Here is a 17,847-nt window from a genome sequence, read left to right on the forward strand (position 1 = left end):
CGTGCATGCTATTGCAGTTTTTGCCGATTTTTACACGCTGAAAGTGAGTCGTTAGACAAAAGCATCAAAACCTTAACCTTTTGTAACCATGCCAAACACAAAGGCACCAAAAGTACAAACACGTTTTCTGCTTTGCACTTCGATTGCAATTCTGCAACACGCTTCTTCATTGAAATGCAAGTATATGTTCTGTACTGGCACAATATTTCACAGAAGCCTGTATGAGAAAATAGGTATTAGGTAGTTCAAAGTACTAAAGAGAGCAGTGTTGTGTATAAAGTACATCAGTGTGTTGCTGCTGCTTTGAAAGAGTAATTCAAATGGTGCATGTGTGTATCATTTTGTTGCAAAAATACCATTTTTGAAAAGGGATTGTTAGATTTTGACTGCAGAGTTTCATATTGACATAGAAGTGAGATATTTATCTCCAAGTGTTGTGTGAAGAGTTTTGACACAATGAGCCACATTCCGCACCACGTATGTGTAACCAGTCGGCAAAAACTGCAACTGACAGTCATCTGCTGTGATGGGTGCAGATCATTCCTCTAAAGCAACACTTCACTTTAAAAGAACATTTATCTCCAACATCTGTTGAAATTCACCATCAGCATTTCTCCCCAGCTGCCAATATTAAGAATCCAAACAGGCGAATTCACTTCTTAAAAAGCACAGTCTGAGACACAGAATAAAGTGACGTCACATACTGTAGATATGCTTTTGCTCTGGTTGGGATGTTTTAGAAAAGCTATTCTTAGCTATCATAAAGGGAAATGGCTAGTATGAGTGACTGGTGATGCATGAACTATGAGATATGTGTATTAAAAAATGAAATGGTCCACTGAGGCAGAATATCTCTCTGAAATCACAAAATGACCTAACACCACTGGAAAGAAGAACATGAAATGAATATACTAGACTGTTACACGTTGCAGTTTTAAAGCAATAGCAGACACTTTTCGGAAACATGCTGGTTACATGCTGCCAGTCCGACATGCCGCCACTCCGACATGCTTCTATTCCGACATGCCGCTATTCCGACATGCTGCTATTCCCTAACCCTAACCCCTAGCCCTAACCCTAATGGAAACAAAAATTGTCGAAGTGGTGGGACGTTTGAAAACAGTGGAAGGGCCACCACTCCGACAATTAGACGTCAATGTCGGAGTGGGGGTATGTCGGAATGGATGGCGGAACCCAAATATGCTTATTTGCTCTTTTGCCGAGTCAGATGAGAAGACACCACCTTTATATCGAACCGTTAAATATAAGGCTACAGCTAGCAGTCGGTTAGCTTAGCTGGAAACGGGGGGACGGGGGGACCATCTAACTTGGCTCTATGCACAAGCGTAACAATACAGTATCTGCCTGGCCAAGAAATGGGTGGGACATTGCCCCTAATTAAACCACAAGCTGAAATGTATTGTTATAGATTAAATGCAATATAATGTGTTAGTGATCTTGTGAAGAGTTGATACCTTTGGACATTTTGCTAGCCCCTGCTTCCAGTGTTTATGCTAAGATTAGCTAACATCTGCTGGTGATCGCTTCTTATGTAAAGGCAGTGGTATTGATATTCCTATTTAACTCTAGAGATTTTTGAAGCATTCTGGTGTGTAGTCCGATTAGTGACCAATCACATTTGAGTGAGCTTTGGTTGCATGCAGGTGATCATTCCGTGTGGAGAGCAAAAGAGGTGTAACGCATTGGCCGAAATGCAATGTCGCAATCTCGGAACCCATCGGCTATCGTCTAACAACGATTTAGCTTTGTATTAGCTCCTTACATTCACGGTGCATTCATATGTAGATATCTGTTTGTAGATATCTGCTGGTATCTGTTTGTAGTCTCTTAACTTCAACTCTATTCTCACATCTCAAGTTACTAATCGGACCCGGCACACCGAGGAAGTTTTGCCCCCAGATTACCACTGGCTACACTGAAAATCCTGAAATATTGTCCGGAGCCCCCAGAAGCTAAATCATTGGGTTCCGAGATTGACTCTCGGCAATTAAGCGATATTCGTTTATCAGTGTTTTTTGCCCCCAACGGTGCCTTCCAGGCATTTTAATAATATTATTTTTAACTGATAGTATTAATCGGTCAAAATCAGTCAATATTAACATCCTTAGCCTACATACATTACTGTTGCATACCCATAAGCCTTTGCCATGTGCTGGCACTATATGACCATCCGTTGTCCCCAGCTGTGCTATGTATATCCTGGACCGGGTCCATAGAGAGGACAGCTCATAGTCCCAAAAACAGAGGACAGTGCTTAAGCAGAGGAACACGGATGGGAGGGAGTCACTGTAGCTGCTGGCTAAAAGGCACTTCAGGGTCTATTTATATCAGATGGTTGCTGTTCCTAAACTCACTCCGAAGCACAACTCTGCATACACAGCCATTTTATTTGAAGTCTTTGTTTTTTCTTCAATAGAATGGCCAACAAAAATGTATGTCAAAGTCACACAGGAGTGAGTGCATTGGAAAGAATTTTGATGTGAAGGAGCACCTTTTTTGCATAAAAGCAGCACAGCATGTAGACAAAGTCATTTCATCAAACATGCTATACATTTTTTGCACGCACTGTACATGTGTTTTGCTGGTCACAGGCCTGCGGGAAACACAAGCAGGGGATAAAGGGCCATGAGGCTTCTAAAGCACAGGGTGCTTTAACAACCACTACTTCTTCTCATGTATGCTTATCTGGCTGAAGGCTGTGTAAATGGCTTTCTGTTGGAGGAGAGTCCCCCAGGGGGAACCGTTCCACTCACAGACAGTGACAGGCCGGTAATCCCCCCCTCCCTTCCACGCCACCCCTCCATCCACCTAACCAGCCCTCGCCAAACCAGCCCAGACAAACATCTTGATTGTAATTGAATTTTTGGGCCAGGTGCTTTGTGACAGAGGACAGATTGGGTGAGAGAGAGGGTGAGAGAGAGAGAGAGAGAGAGAGAGAGAGAGAGAGAGAGAGAGACCTGAGAGAAAAGGGAGGAAACCGAGGATGAAGATGGTGGAAGATGGAGTGGTGTAAAGGTTAGAGCAGTGACAGAGGTTGAAATTGAATTGGAAGAAAGAGGAAATAGCAAAGTGTTATATAGGAAAGTGGATGACAGTGCAGAGAGAGGGGACAAGGACAGCTGCTGGGGATTAACTTAGTTCCTGCGCTGAATTCTTAAAGCTCATGATATGTATTCGGTGACGCAAGTGCATTGTTCAGATACTTGCCTGTGCACCTGGAGAATTAAAAAGTACATTCACTAGGCGGCAGATGAGGGACGATTCATTCCAAGCTGACATCCAAGTTTGCTCTACAGTACGTAAGAATGACAACTCACGGCGGTACCCGAGGGGCTTACAATAGTGTCATGTTAAGAACATGGCAGAGAAAGCGGCATATACATTTCAGTCCCTCCAGAAAAGCGCGATTATGCGATCGCATAATTCAATGCATAATCAGCCAAAGTCCGCATATTGATGCGGGCGCCGCATTTTTTCAAATACGCCGCACTTTCGCCGCATAAAGTGGCGATTTCCGCGCAAAATATGCGGGGATTGCATGATTTCATAATCCCCGCATTTATGTTGCAAAAAAGTCACATATATCTTAGCAGAAAGTTGAAAAATGTTGCGTTTACTTCACACAAGAGCAGCCGTTTTCCCCTGTTGCCATGGGAACGTTATGAAGTGATGTAATTACGCGACGTGAACATCATCCTAAAGCAGGGTGTTGGGGGAATCACATTTTTTTTCTCTTTTTCATCAAACAGCAGTTTTTGCATGTTCCCGCAATTTTTGCAAGTTCCTGCAATTTCATTGCTTAAAATTGCATAAATATCCCGCATATTCCATCGCATTTTTTAAGAATAATCAAGGATTTTTGCCCACAACAATCACAAAAAAACACATTTTTCTGGAAGGACTGACATTTTTGCAGAGGTGGTTTAGAACCAAGATTCCCCAACTCAGAGTATTTTCCTGTATTTTTGTCACGTGGGTTTCGCCATTGATTCCAATGGAAGAAGTGAACGTGAACACAGATTATGACGCTTCTTTGGCCCCACAGTCACCAAAGTAAATATTGGACCCATTTTTTTTCCACAAGCCACACATTTCCGGAACATTCTGACACTAAAATGGCATTTTCCATGTATTCCACGTATCAGAAGAAAATTAACTTTGGTTGAGACATGTTTCCATCTCAGGAACAAACTCTCGCGAGATCTGGCAACACAGACCGTACCAGTCAAACGATTGGACACGCTTTCTCTTTAACTTGAATGGGAAACAAAACAAATTTTCTTAATGCTAAATATGTATCTCATGCCCGTTTAGGAGACAGGAAGTGTGTACCGTTTCATACCGTTGCCGCAGCATGTAATCTTTAGTTATAGAGAATCTTTGATATATGTTTCTCTTCAAAACTCTCTGTCATTGTTATTGTCATTAGTTCACAGTCTGCTGCTGACCTTAACTTCCCATTCTGATACACTGCCCTTGCTTTTCATGTGTTTAATTGCATCTTGCATTGTTGTTTGAAGATGCTCACAACTAACACTCTGTAACGTATTGTATAATAGGCCGAGCAGCATTCATTCATCCAAATGTGTAGTAAAAAAAAAGTGTAAGGGCAATTCACTGCGTTTGCGTTTTTTAAAGCAGTTGGTACACAGCACACAACACATAAGCTTCCAATTTATCAAATGCAACAATCCACACTGAATCTGAGAGATCTGGTAACTGATTATCAAACTAACTACAGTGCCTGACGGTCAGCGCAGCGGTGAATAAACTCAGGTTTTCTTTTTTCCCCCAACATTAACCAATTAAAGTGATGGTTCGGAGTAATTCACCCTAGGGTCCTTTGCACCATGACCTCGAGCCAAACACCCCCCCGGAAGCTTTTTTCACCTGGGTCGAACATTGGGAGAGTTAGCTAGAGTAGCGTTATCAGCTGAATAGCTTAGCGCAGGGGCTAATGGACACACGTTTGTATCTTGTAAGTTACCCCACTAATAATGCCCGAAATGATACCAAACGGCAAGTGTTATTTACATAAACTTCTGGTGTACTTACAAACTTTCCAATCCATCGTTTTATGAGAGCATAACCTATTTGTACTACTTGTAGACGTTTGGTATCATTTCGGGCATTATTAGTGGAGTAACTTACGAGATACAAACGTGGGTCCATTAGCCCCTGTGCTAAGCTATTCAGCTGATAACGCTACTCTAGCTAACTCTCCCAGTGTTAGACCCAGGTGAAAAAAGCTTCTGGGGGGGTGTTTGGCTCGAGGTCATGGTGCAAAGGACCCTAGGGTGAATTACTCCGAACCATCACTTTAAAGGCCTTTTGATGTATTACTACACAGCAAACGCTACAAAGTAATCAGCCAATCGCTCACCTGCTGATCTTGATCAGACATATCCTCACACATCTCGTCTTGTTATCGGTTAGGTATTAGATGACGGTTTAACAAACGCCTTACTCATAATCAAGGCCGGAGTCAGTTTTGGAGGACGGTGGTGCTTATGCTCCACTGACTTCTTTATCTGCGTCTGATAGAAATTCCCAGTAAGAGTGTGTTCACACCAAGCATGATTGCAACCGTTTATAAAGTCTTTAATATGGGCAGAGGAGAGCATTGCTATTGAAACCTGTCTCGGAAATTCTCCCATAATGGAGATGGATTTCCCAATGAGAGAGCTGTCTTCCAAGAGTTTATTGAAACGTTCAGTCAATCGTTTGCAAATGGACCTCTGAGCTTGTCGAGCCGAGAGATACTGTATGAGCTTCCATCGTTTTTGTTCATACAGTGTAACTACCGTCTTTCAGTTGCTGAACAGAATTACTTATGTTCATTCTTAGATGTTTCTTTCTTCCCTAGGCCACTATCTGCCAAGAATTAAAAGTCGAAGGCCACACCTTTGCTTTCAGTAACATTTAAGAGCAACATTTCACCTCTTTGGGAACCGAAGAGTTGAACTTTTTCACACGAGAAGCAGAAAAGACAAAGGAACACACTAAGGGCATAACTTTCTTTCTTAGATTATTTTGTGGGCTTTTTATGGCCTTTAATTGACAGGATAGCTTGAGGACAGGAAAGGAGAGAGAGAGCGAGCGGACGACATGCAATAAAAAGGGCCGCGGGTCAAGGTTTAAACCCGGACCGCTGCCAAGGACTCAGCCTACACTCTACTGGGTGAGCTACAGGTCGCCCCAGAGCATGACTTTCTATCACAAACCACAACAACTTACTTAAAAATGTTTGCGTGTTTGTCATTCAAGATCACTGCAAAATATTCCAAACTGAACTCAAAATGAAAAGTTTCTAGCGGCACAAGTTGATTCATGTTGACATCTGACTGCGAGACACCTGTGATGCTCTGCGAGCCAAAAGCTGAATTTAAATTCTGCGTCTCCTTCTGCTCGAAATCCAGGTTTCTCTTCACGTCTCCTGAGCTGTTATGAACAGCAGATGCCGTAATTTGCAGCAAGGAGTGCTGACGAGTCAATCCCGCTTACATCGACAGGAAACAGATTTGTTTTCGGAGTAAAATTCACACTTTGGGTTTGTGGGAAAGAAAAACAAACAGCGGGTGTGATCACACCAGTGGAGTGTGATCACAAACACGTTGACAAGCTCTAACGTCATATTTGAGGGCTTGGGGGGGGGGAAAGGATAGCTCACAATATGTTCTCGTGCCCGTTCCTCAGTGTCATTGTTTGTGCGTTGTGAGCTTTACTCGCTGCGCAAGTCTATAATCTGATCTGTCTGTTTGGATCATCTTGCTCTTGTGTGTCTAAAACTATTTCTCAGTCACATTTTGACAGTTTGCTGCTGTAATCCAGATGTGCAATTGGGGATTTGTAAAACGCCTTTTCACGCCAAACATTCTCATCCCTTGTTATTCTCTCTCTGCCTCTGTTTGTCCCTCTATCACCTCACAGATTTTATTTAGTCAGCGGTGGAGTGCCCCTCATCATCTGCGGGGTCACGGCAGCCGTCAATATAGACAACTATGGCAGCGGGGAGCAAGCGCCGTAGTAAGTCCTAGAATTGCTTCTGCTCTCAATGTTGAATTACACACTGTGTTGGTGCTTTGTCAAAGGTTGCATGTGTGTATGCCGAAAATGTGGTTAAAAATAAGTGCTGTTTGCACTGTGTACATGCTCAAGGGTAATTTACTTTGTTTGTCTCAACCTGGACCCAATTTTCCAATGCATTAGTGAGGGAGAACACTGTAACCTGCAATAGGGCAAATGTGCATTGTCAATTTTTTGCTGTTTTTGCAACTGATAGGCTCATATTGTTATTCTAAGTGTTTTACAACAAATTACGGAAAGGATCCATACAGGGATAGACATTTTGTTAAAGAGTAAAACCAGAAACGGACACAAAATCTCTATTGCCAAACCCACCAGACTTAAATTGATCATTTAAATGATCAATACTTTTAGCGGGTATAGAGCCAGCATATTTCCACATGGAAATGGGTAAATGATGCGTTTTATTTCAACCGAACCATTGGAAAGGAGAACCTTATTTCGTATTTTTCTGTCGACTTTGAATGAAGTGTGTGTTTTACGATGATGAAATGACTGATGTTTATTTAAAAGTCTGGTGGGTTTGGAGGAAGCGATTTCGGGGCGGTTTCATGTTCTATAAAAAAGGATCTTACTCTTTAACAGAAAGGTCTGTAGAACAAGGGAAATTGAAGGTGCGCAATTGCCTAATAACAACTTACCTTGTGGCTTGTTTCGCTGCTGCTGACTGCAGCGGTGTTGGACCAATTTCAGAGATCATTCCTGCCGTCAGTCACTTAGACACAAAAACAGAGGGGGGGGGGGGAATGGTCCCGGTTGAAAAACATAAAAAGAATTGACCATTTCAAGCTAAGGGTTTCATTGGAAACAACTGCTAGAGTTAGTATCATTTAGTGTTTTAGTTCATGAACATAAATCAAAGTATTAAAATGCACCGGTGTTAATGTGTGTTGCAGCTGCTGGATGGCGTGGGAGCCCAGCCTGGGGGCCTTCTTTGGCCCCGTGGCCCTCATCGCCGTGGTGACGTGCATCTACTTCCTCTGCACCTTCATCCAGCTGCGGCGACGCCCCGAAAAGAAGTACGAGCTCAAGCAGCTGACGGAGGAGCAGCAGAGGCTGGCCGCCGTCGACGCGCCCACCCACTGCCACCAGGGAGCCGAGCCCGGAGCCCTGGCCGCCCCGCCCGGTGGGGGCCACTGCCCCGCCGGCTGCCCGGGGGTTCCCATCAACCCCGCGCTGCTGGCCAACGAGCACTCCTTCAAGGCTCAGCTACGAACGGCGGCCTTCACCCTTTTCCTGTTCCTGGCCACCTGGACCTTCGGGGCGCTGGCCGTGTCCCAGGGCCACTTCCTGGACATGATCTTCAGCTGCCTGTACGGTGCCTTCTCCGTCACCCTCGGCCTCTTCATCCTCATCCATCACTGTGCCAAGCGGGACGACGTCTGGCATTGCTGGTGTTCCTGTTGTCCCGGACGTCGACAGGCCGACGCCTGTTCCGGCGCCCACGTGCCTGCTCAGGCGCGGCCCAAAGTCAACGTGAACGGAGACACCCCCGGGCACGGCCACAGCCACGGCCAGTGCCACCACGACTCGCCGTGTCAGGGCAAAGCGCTGACGAGCTGCGGCCACGGCAGTTTGGGTCGCTGTAAACACGGCGCCCTCCCGTCCTCGCATAATCACGTGGCGTGTCTGGCGCCGGTGATGCCGTGCTGCGCGGCGCTACACAGCCAGCAGCTGATGGAGGAGGAGCCCGCGGCGACACACGTGCTGCTACATGCCGACCCGGAGGGTTACCGGCCGGGGATCCAGTTGCACCCCTGCCTAAAGAGCAGCACCAGGACTAAAGGCCGTCACTTCAGCCGCCGGGCCGGCGCCGCTGCCTGCGGAGCGGGGAGCGAGAGGGAGTACGCCTATCACATCCCCTCCAGCGTGGACGGAGGCAGCGTGCACAGCTCACACACTGACAGCCCCCACAGCACACACGAGCGTCACGCCCACGTCTGTCCACACCTGGCCCACGAAGGCCACCAGGACGGGCATCACACATGCCACGCCGCGGCAGCTACGACGCACGCGGCCCTGGCGTGCCACAATCCCTGCCACAGGCACATCTGCTGCGCCAAGGCAGACCTTTTCCCCTCTCTGTGCCCGGCAGAGGCGGGCGACACGGGCGTTTTCCTGTGCGGCTGCGGCAAAGTTGCCGAGCAGGACCCGATGGCAACACATCACCACCTGGAGATGCACGCCCCGCGCAGACAATCCTACCCTCAGAACCCGCCCAATCAGAATGGGATTCTAAAGGGGGGGCTGCACGAAGGACTCCTGTACACCTCAGACAGCACAGGGAATATACGCACCGGACCCTGGAAGAATGAAACTACTGTGTAGTGTGGGGGGCACCTCCTCGTCTCGTCCCGCCAAAAATAAACCCTCGCTTCCCTTTCTAGAATAAAAAACAAAATGAATTGAACAACATTTTGAACATCACAATCAGCGTGGGATATTTTTATTTCAATGTCCTCATGTTTTTATGTGTGCTGTTTTACTGTACAGAAATGGAAATGCTCCCCGAAGAGCGTCCATACACAGAACCCAGTCTCCTCCATCAAGAAGAATTTATGAAACGTGTCACATCATACCATCAGATGTAATTGAAGGTATTTCCACTGTTCCATATTACTACATCTCTCTCTATCTCTCTCTATATATATTTATATATATATATAAACAAGAAAATGAATGGTTGTATGTATGAATATGTGTGTTAGTGCTCAAAGGCAACACGCTGCAAGATTTTTTTTACACTCCGAATCGGAAATCGACAGTGAACCTCCAGTACTTTAAAGAACTCTTGGCATCCATGTTTTAGACGACTAAAACCAGCAATTTTAGACACCATGGGTATTTTTCGCCATTCAGTCAGGCTGCTGTGAACATCTACTCGAGATTTTCTAAATAATATACAAAGATCCTTTGGCTTGCCAGAGATGTGACGGATGCCAGTTGAGTTGTGAAAATTCAAAGACAGACAGAAAAAAAGACGAGTGACATTAAAATGTAAGCATCCTCTTCCAGGTTGGTATTGACCGTGCTGTCTGTATGGCGTCTTCACTGTTGTGTTTCTTTATTTATTTTTTTTCTGGACGGAAGTAAATAGCGGCAACATCAACAGCGACAGCGTTGGCCATTGTGAGTAGAGAGTTGCGAGGTCATTGAGTCATTGGATCCAGTCCCGATTTCTTCTATTAACACCGTGCCACACAGAGCCAGGTCTCTCACAGCGAGCTCATTGCCAAACCAGTGTGCAGGTTTTTAATTTTTTTTATTCTGCAATCAGACATTATAACGTCAGCATATGGTTCTATGTCAAATCAGACGTTTTAGGACAAAAAAAGAGAGGGATTGTGATTATAGAAGAAACAACAAGCTGCTTTGGGAATCCTGCCTGTGACCGATGTCCTCTTATTTTTTTTATTTTTAAAGGCAGGGTTGGTAATGTTGAAAAGCTAGCAAGATTCGAAAGTAGCTTTTCCTCGGGGGTCCGTCTAACCCCCCTCCCTCTGCCCTTGGGGCTCCGACACACACACACACACACACACACACACACAGACGTGCACGAGCACCGCTGCGCCGCTGCATCAGAGCAGAGCGGAGAAAAGGCCGCAATTTCACTCGAATCCAAACTACCAAGTAACCGCGGCAGCGGCAACTCTTGCTGAGTTTTCCCCTCCGTTCCTCCGGTAGACTTGCAGTAACTCCGGCGGCGACGACGTACGCTCAGGTTCGTACACGGGAGGGGTAGAGTAGGCGCAGCGGGGCAAGAAGGCATTTCATTGGTTCTTTCCAAGCAGTGATTGGCGGGCGTTTTTACAGGATTACAGCAGCTACAGATGACAGATCTTAGTCGCTCCTTTTTTCAGAGCCCATGAGTTATTTAGTGCTGTCTGGGGTGTAAAGACCATTTCAAACAAATATATATATATATATATATATATATATATATATATATATACATATATATATATATAAAAGTGTAAATTGTTAAATGTTACCAACCCTGCCTTTAACAGAACCTAATAAAACATTTTGCACCAACCTCACCCACACGTAGCTAAAGCCACAAAATGACACATGGCAAAACTAATTGCAGATGCAGTCCTTTTATATTTGATCTATTTTTCATTTGTCTCATAAAAGCCCCAAAGCATGCATGCCTTGTTGTATGTAGCGATGTGATATATTTTAACAGTGTCAACGGATGCCCATCCATGGACATATTATTTGCCTCGAACTGCTGCAGCTTGCCATGTATCATTTTTTTTGTCACACTCTTGGATTAAGCCTATTTCCCAACAAAATACTGTTTTATTTCCCACTGGTGATCTTTAGATTTATTCTAGAGTCCAGTCCAGAAAATCACAAAGCTCATGGTTCTGCTTTGGTAGATAGCTTGTGTCAGGAGAGGCCAAGATTGAAGTATGGATTTTCTTTTATTTATTTTTTTTGTTACCATGAAGGTCACATTCTTCTCTTTGAACAATTGCCACTCAAAAGAGAAGGCAAAAAGAGGCTCTGTATTGATTTAGAAGCACTTGTTTGTTGTTTTATGAATGATGATATTGAGTATGATGCTCCGGAGGAAAAAAAAAAAAAAAAAACACTCCTACATTTCGTCAGAAAAGTCAAACTTTAAAAAGAAAAGGTACACCCAAGCAGCGCATATAATCTCCCAGCAAACCCTGCTCTCGCAAAAGCTCCTCGGCATGCACACCATCTCTTTATCCATCTTGTGCACTCTTGTCTGTGTATATAGAATCAGTTTCTGCAAATTATTTTATATGAGATTTAAGCTATTTAAGAATAAAATAAGTCTATATGTAAAGAAAGTTGTATGGGGGAAAAAAAAAATAATAACTGACCTCTCAATGTTAATACTCAGTATCTGAGTTTAGAAATGTCCTTTTTGTTTTCTAACGGCTTTTTTTTTTTCTGTTGCAACTTTAGTTGTCTTCATAAAGTATGCAGACTCGCCATGTGTTGTGAGTTTATCCTGTCATATCAGAAATAGAAAATGCACTACTCATTAATATCGTTTGGCCTGCCGGAATAGAATTTGTCACTTGGAGTATGTTTATTATAGAATTGTTTGTTCAGACAAGTGACAAGAGAAAAGAGAAATATTAATGTGAGACTCCCTTTATTTAGATGGCAGGCTTTAAATAGTGAAAGGAGGCCCTAGTAGACATCAAAGATGATGCATGAACCTCATAACTTTGCACAGTTATTTCCAGGGTCTGGACAAATGGGATATTATGGGCCAAACGTATGAGTTCTAAAACAGTGGCCCACAATAGATGATACAATACGGGGCTCCTTTGAGCCACCTTAGATGCTGGCAGTCAGTGGCCCTGGCTTTACGGTTATTGGAAAGGGATTTGTAACAGTATCACAAGAAAACATTTGAAATCAGCCTCTCCCTCTGAAGCCACATTAAACTGAGACATTGGGCTAGGTTAATTGCTGTACAACATGTCTATTTGCTGGTGGTGTGTCTTAGGAGCAGCCTGAGCTTCTCAGTGTCTGTGAGACAATGTGTTTTTGGTATCATGGGCCACCGTAGGCTAACTTCTCTGTCGTCATCAGTAGCAGATGTACTGCCCTAAACGAGCTTGCTAACTTAGCTTTCGGCTCACCAGACGGCTGCTGGAATATATTCACCTGTGGTACTGTGACAAAAACCTAAAAGCCAGTTTTCACTTTTTTCTACATTGACACAGATTCCAATAAATGTATTTTTTCACCATGCAACGGATGAGAGCATCTTTGGTGTGTGTGTGTGTGTGTGTGTGTGTGTGTGTGTGTGTGTGTGTGTGTGTGTGCCCACACCATGTGAGCAGAGGTTGCATTTAACTTATATGACGATGAATGTGAGTGAAAGAAAAGCCAGTTTCTTTTTTTTTTTTTTTTTTTCAATTCTCACTGTAAATGTGTTTATTTTTTCTGACAGCGTGCTGGAGATTGAGATGCCTTAAGGAGCCACCACAGGGGAGGCATTCAAATGATAGCAGGCTTGACTGCCGCTGTGTCTGTGTGTCTGTCTGTGTGTGTGTGTGTGTGCGTGCGTGTGTGTGTGTGTGTGTGTGTGTGTGTGTGTGTGTGTGTGTGTGCGTGCGTGCGCGTGCGTGCGTGTGTGTGTGTGTGTGTGTGTGTTGAGCATGCCCAGACCTTAGACACATACATGTGCACACATCACCCAGGAAATGAGACAGTGTGTCTTCCGCGCATCACAAATCACATCCAGGTTTGACAGGCCATGAAACGCCTGAGTACATTTAATATGCAGCTGGATTCTTTTTTTTTTTTTTTTTTTTTTTTTCAAGGCCACACGGCTCTCGCCCCCCCATCCCCCCCCCTTCCTCCAATCAGAATACTTGTCTGACTGAAAGCCATGTGAAATGTCAGACCCCATCTCTCCTCTGTCTGCTGTGAAGACCCAGACTGAACATGAGTATTGCAGGCTGTCCGTTAAAGGTGAGTCATGGACGTCTGAAGACAGTATCTTAGTTTGTGCGCCGCAGGGCCAAAAGAGCTGCAGCGGTGATTATATAGATAATGAGTTCGAGGCTATGATGGCTTTAATTACCGAGGGGCGTCTTTTGTACGCCGATGAGTGTGTTTTCGGGGGTTTTTTCCAGAAAATGCTGTCGCTTTCATCCTTACCACAGAGAGTCAGTAAAGCAGAAGGATGCTTCACCGTGTGGTTGAAAGACTGCAGGCCACTTGCGGTAGGTTGGACCATGGCGGTCGGTGAAGGGAGAAATTGGCCTAGGATGGCATCTGTTTCATTAAATATTAATCTGGCTTTTGCAGCACAGATGTGTGTTTATGATACAATTAACTGTGTTTTAATTTCCTGTAGTAATAAATAGGTTTGTAAATAAAGAGTATGAGCAGAGAGAGAGAGAGAGAGAGAGTTGGGGGGGATATTGGGGAGTGATGCGAAATGAGAGTGGGCCTGAAAAAATCCCAGGCTGTTCTCATGAACTGTTTGAACATACACCTACAAAAAGTTGCACTATATATATATATATATATATATCTGTGTGAGCTAGCTAGATTGCTTGTGAAGGATGAGTCAAATTAACGTTAGACACACAAGGAGATATGAGTCAAACAAAACAACGGCATTATAGTACTAGCTAACATAGCAACATAATTCAGGTTAATAAAATACAGTAATGTAACCAAAGTATTAAAAACTACTTACATGTGGCTATAGTGTGACAGGCCTACTGCTGTTCAGTCTCGCATTGCGATACCTAACTTAGCTAGTTAGAGTGCTGCGCGAGGCCTGTTCAGATGACATGTCGGCTGCTGTGTTGTTAATAAATGTAAATAAAGCAGCTAATATCAACATGGACAAAATCATGAACGTACTAATTCGCTTTTTTTTTTTATGATGACCTGGCCGAAGTCACACCACATCTAGAAAGTTTTGTTTTCACAATGATTCATTGTAGGATTATGATATTATTGCAATATGTAAATCCACATTGACTCTTAATTTAACATATGGTTGGAAGAAGTAAAAATTGATCCAAAACTTTTTAGTTTTTAAAAATAATGACTTTTATCGTTGTGTAATGTCAGAAGGACTTTAACTGTTTTGTCAGTCAAATTAACTTTAATGAGTGCGTATTGAAATATTACACTGTTGGCAAAAAATGCATCTCAAAATGCATCAGATTGATGCTTTAAAAAATGGAATTTTTAAAATGTTCTTCAGGAGGAGCATGCCCCCGGACCCCCCTAGAAGGGTAATATCCTTCTCACCTTATATATTCCACGTATTTATTGCTTTATGCACAGTAACTGCTGCAGTATAAAGGCCTTTTCACACAGGGAGCGATTGTCACGCCTCCTAATTCATTTTCAATTAGAGGCGAGCGGACAGGTAGGGGTGCGCGGGCACTTTTGCGGCGCGACTAACACCGAAATTCCATCAACTGTGGATCGGCTCCGCTGCGTGACGGCTCTGTGCTCCGCCGTCCTTCAATACGACTGAATGACCGACAGAGAATGACTGACAGCTGAAGTCACGAGGACCCGCGAGGTCTCGCGAATTCACGTAGAATAGAACCACAGAACCTTTTGACGCGCAGCGCCGCCTTCCCGGGATGCTTTGCGGGCGCGTTAAAAGTCGCTTGATGTCACCCATAGGAATAAAGTGGAACGCGGCGCGATAGAAATGTCGCACGGCCAGGTGGATCTGCACGGTGACAGGCGACGCGACAAGCGGGCGCAATCCCGTCAAACTGTCGCGTGCGTGCGACGAGCACGAACGCGACAGTTTGACGGGATTGCCCGCTGCAGGAATTGAAATGTGTTGAACTGCAAATCAATGACCAAGAGACTGATTCTTGCTGTTTGTGAGTTCTCTAAAATGCAAACCTGTTTTCTAAACAGTTATCCGGACATACAGAAGACAGCGGGGCTTTTGCTTGTCAGAGCATCGGCACAAGACAGAGATTTATTGAGTAACGCCCGTACTTCTGACTAAGCTAATTTAGCTAAAAAAAGCTGTCAACAACAACAGTGGTTAGGAAAGACTAGTATTGCCACTATTTGTTATAAATCGACCTGGGATTAGGGATATATGATATGAGTACTACTTTGTCGGGACCGATGTTTTACCAAAGCACAATCTTTTTTTCCTTTTTTTTCTAATCTTAACTAGTGGTTTTGGAGCCTAAATTTAACCGTCGTCGCCACAGGACGGCTACCTTTTGTCGGCTACACTCAGCTACAACATCCACTGAAAGGGCCGTCACCTGGCGGTGCTCTGGACCCGACTCAAAGCCACCTTTTGTCGGGTAAAATCAACTACAACGGCCTCTAAAACAACCGGCACCGTACCTGCCTCCCAGTAAGCTTTTGTCGGCTAAATTTAACTGTAAAGACCGCTAAACTTAACTGTGGCCAGTCGTCACGTGACTGGCCGGTGTTCGCCTAATATCATACGAATTGGTGTGCATACGTTTTCGTACGATATCATATGAACCCGTTCATTAAATTGCGTTGAAAAATACATAAGTTGGATGTATTTTTTCTTGTGGGCATGCATGAGTAATCAGATCTGGAATAACAACATACAGTCTGATCTGATTTCAGTGAGCGTTTCATATAATGATGTAGGAGCTGCACGTATGATCGGGGGCATAATTTTCGAGTCTCTTTGTAGGCTCATCTCTTGACACTTGCTTTTGTCTTTCATTGACAGAGATGAGAGGGGTTTCTTGAAGTGTGTAGATCAACCTGACAACGTGTGGCACGCAGACGGATTATTGTTTTGACACGAGTAGGTACATGTATGCTCTGTCTTACGTAATCACAGATCGGCTTTCATTTCTTATAGGCCATGTTATCCTGCCTGTATGTGCCTTTGGCTTCCTCTCTCGCTCTCTTTTAACATCTTACATGTTTAGCCATTCTCTCTCCACCCTAATAACAACGCCTGCTCCAGCCTTGGCAAGACAAGACTTGGGATAGAAGGCTAGTGATCGACATGCTAATGCCGTCCTTGACTTAAATAACATGCCGGAGACTGACAGGGGCGCGAGAGCGAGGCAGAGCTGCAGAGTAAACGGAGAGAGAGACAGAGAGGGGGGGGATTTGGATGGATAATTTGAGGCTTAAGGGAAGAAAGAAACAGAAAGGGTGAGGTGGAGAGATCAAAGAGGAAGAGAAGACAGAAAGAGGTGGGCAAAACTTCTTATTAGATATCATCACTCTGGTTCTTGGAAGCTACATTTTTAATGGGGGCTGTGTGTGTCCATGAAATCTCTCCGTGTGTGTGTGTGTGTTGGGATGTGTGTGTATGACTGAGTGTGTGTCTAAGGCTACTGCAGCGGTGGAAAGTCACTTAGTACGTACTCACGTACTGTACAGAATAAACCGATTTTACACATGAATATTAATTTACTCATCTTTTAGGAGTATTACTTTGCCTGTTATGTTTTCTGTGGCTCTGGAAGACACGTCTGAGAAAATGACCCTAATGATGTCATAATGTCATCGGGGTTATCTCGGCTTGAACTAGGACGCTTTTTAATGTAAAGCTGTTCTACAAACTGGGGGCATGGAGTTTAGAAAATATGGACATTTACACGACAGGGAGGGTCTAATGAAAAACACTGTTGCATTATGGAAAATGTAGGATTTTGATACTTTTTAAGTCTTTAAAATTTGCAAAGTTACAATAGTAACTCCCTGGACAATTTTCAGATACCCCTTTGCTACGTTATACTTCCAACTCACTGCATTTTAGCGGTAATACTGCACTTTTTTGTATATTACGATGGATTGTACATGCTAAATCAGTGTCTAACAGACGTCATGAATCATTATAGTATGAACTACCAAACAATGCATGTATAAAATTGAAAAAAAGTTCAAGTTTAACTCCGTTAAAATGCTGCTTATACTTGGATGCATAAGTTAATTAATCATCAGTTATAATAACCCAATAATATAGTTGATATAATGATATCACACTTTCTGCATATAATACTTTTACGTTGACACCTAATTCTGTTTTACTATACTTTTGAATGCACTTTAATCTCTATTAAAGAATTTTTACACAGGCCTTTTTCACCGCAGACATTTAGACTTTTCACAGTAGGACAAACACAGGTGTAAACAATCCAATGACTATGGCTGAATTCCATTTAGCTGTTTCAGTTTCACGGTGTCACTGTCATGGCTTACTCAGACACCTGAAAGAGCCATCATTAAAGG

At 43.9% G+C, this 17,847-nt stretch overlaps 1 protein-coding gene across 2 annotated transcripts in view; it reads left to right on the forward strand.

Moving 5' to 3' along the window:
- The window catches only part of LOC120548047 (adhesion G protein-coupled receptor A3), a 226,114-nt gene extending 216,676 nt beyond the window's left edge, over positions 1-9,438 (forward strand). For both annotated transcript variants that reach the window (XM_039783993.1, XM_039783992.1), the window contains 2 exons: positions 6,952-7,047; positions 8,004-9,438. In XM_039783993.1, coding sequence (XP_039639927.1) covers positions 6,952-7,047; positions 8,004-9,435 — 1,528 coding nt within the window. In that variant the 3' untranslated portion in view covers positions 9,436-9,438. The remainder of the gene's footprint in view (positions 1-6,951; positions 7,048-8,003) is intronic.
- Positions 9,439-17,847: the final 8,409 nt, after the last annotated feature.

The sequence above is a fragment of the Perca fluviatilis genome, chromosome 19 (assembly GCF_010015445.1).
Source record: "Perca fluviatilis chromosome 19, GENO_Pfluv_1.0, whole genome shotgun sequence".
NCBI lineage: Eukaryota > Metazoa > Chordata > Actinopteri > Perciformes > Percidae > Perca > Perca fluviatilis.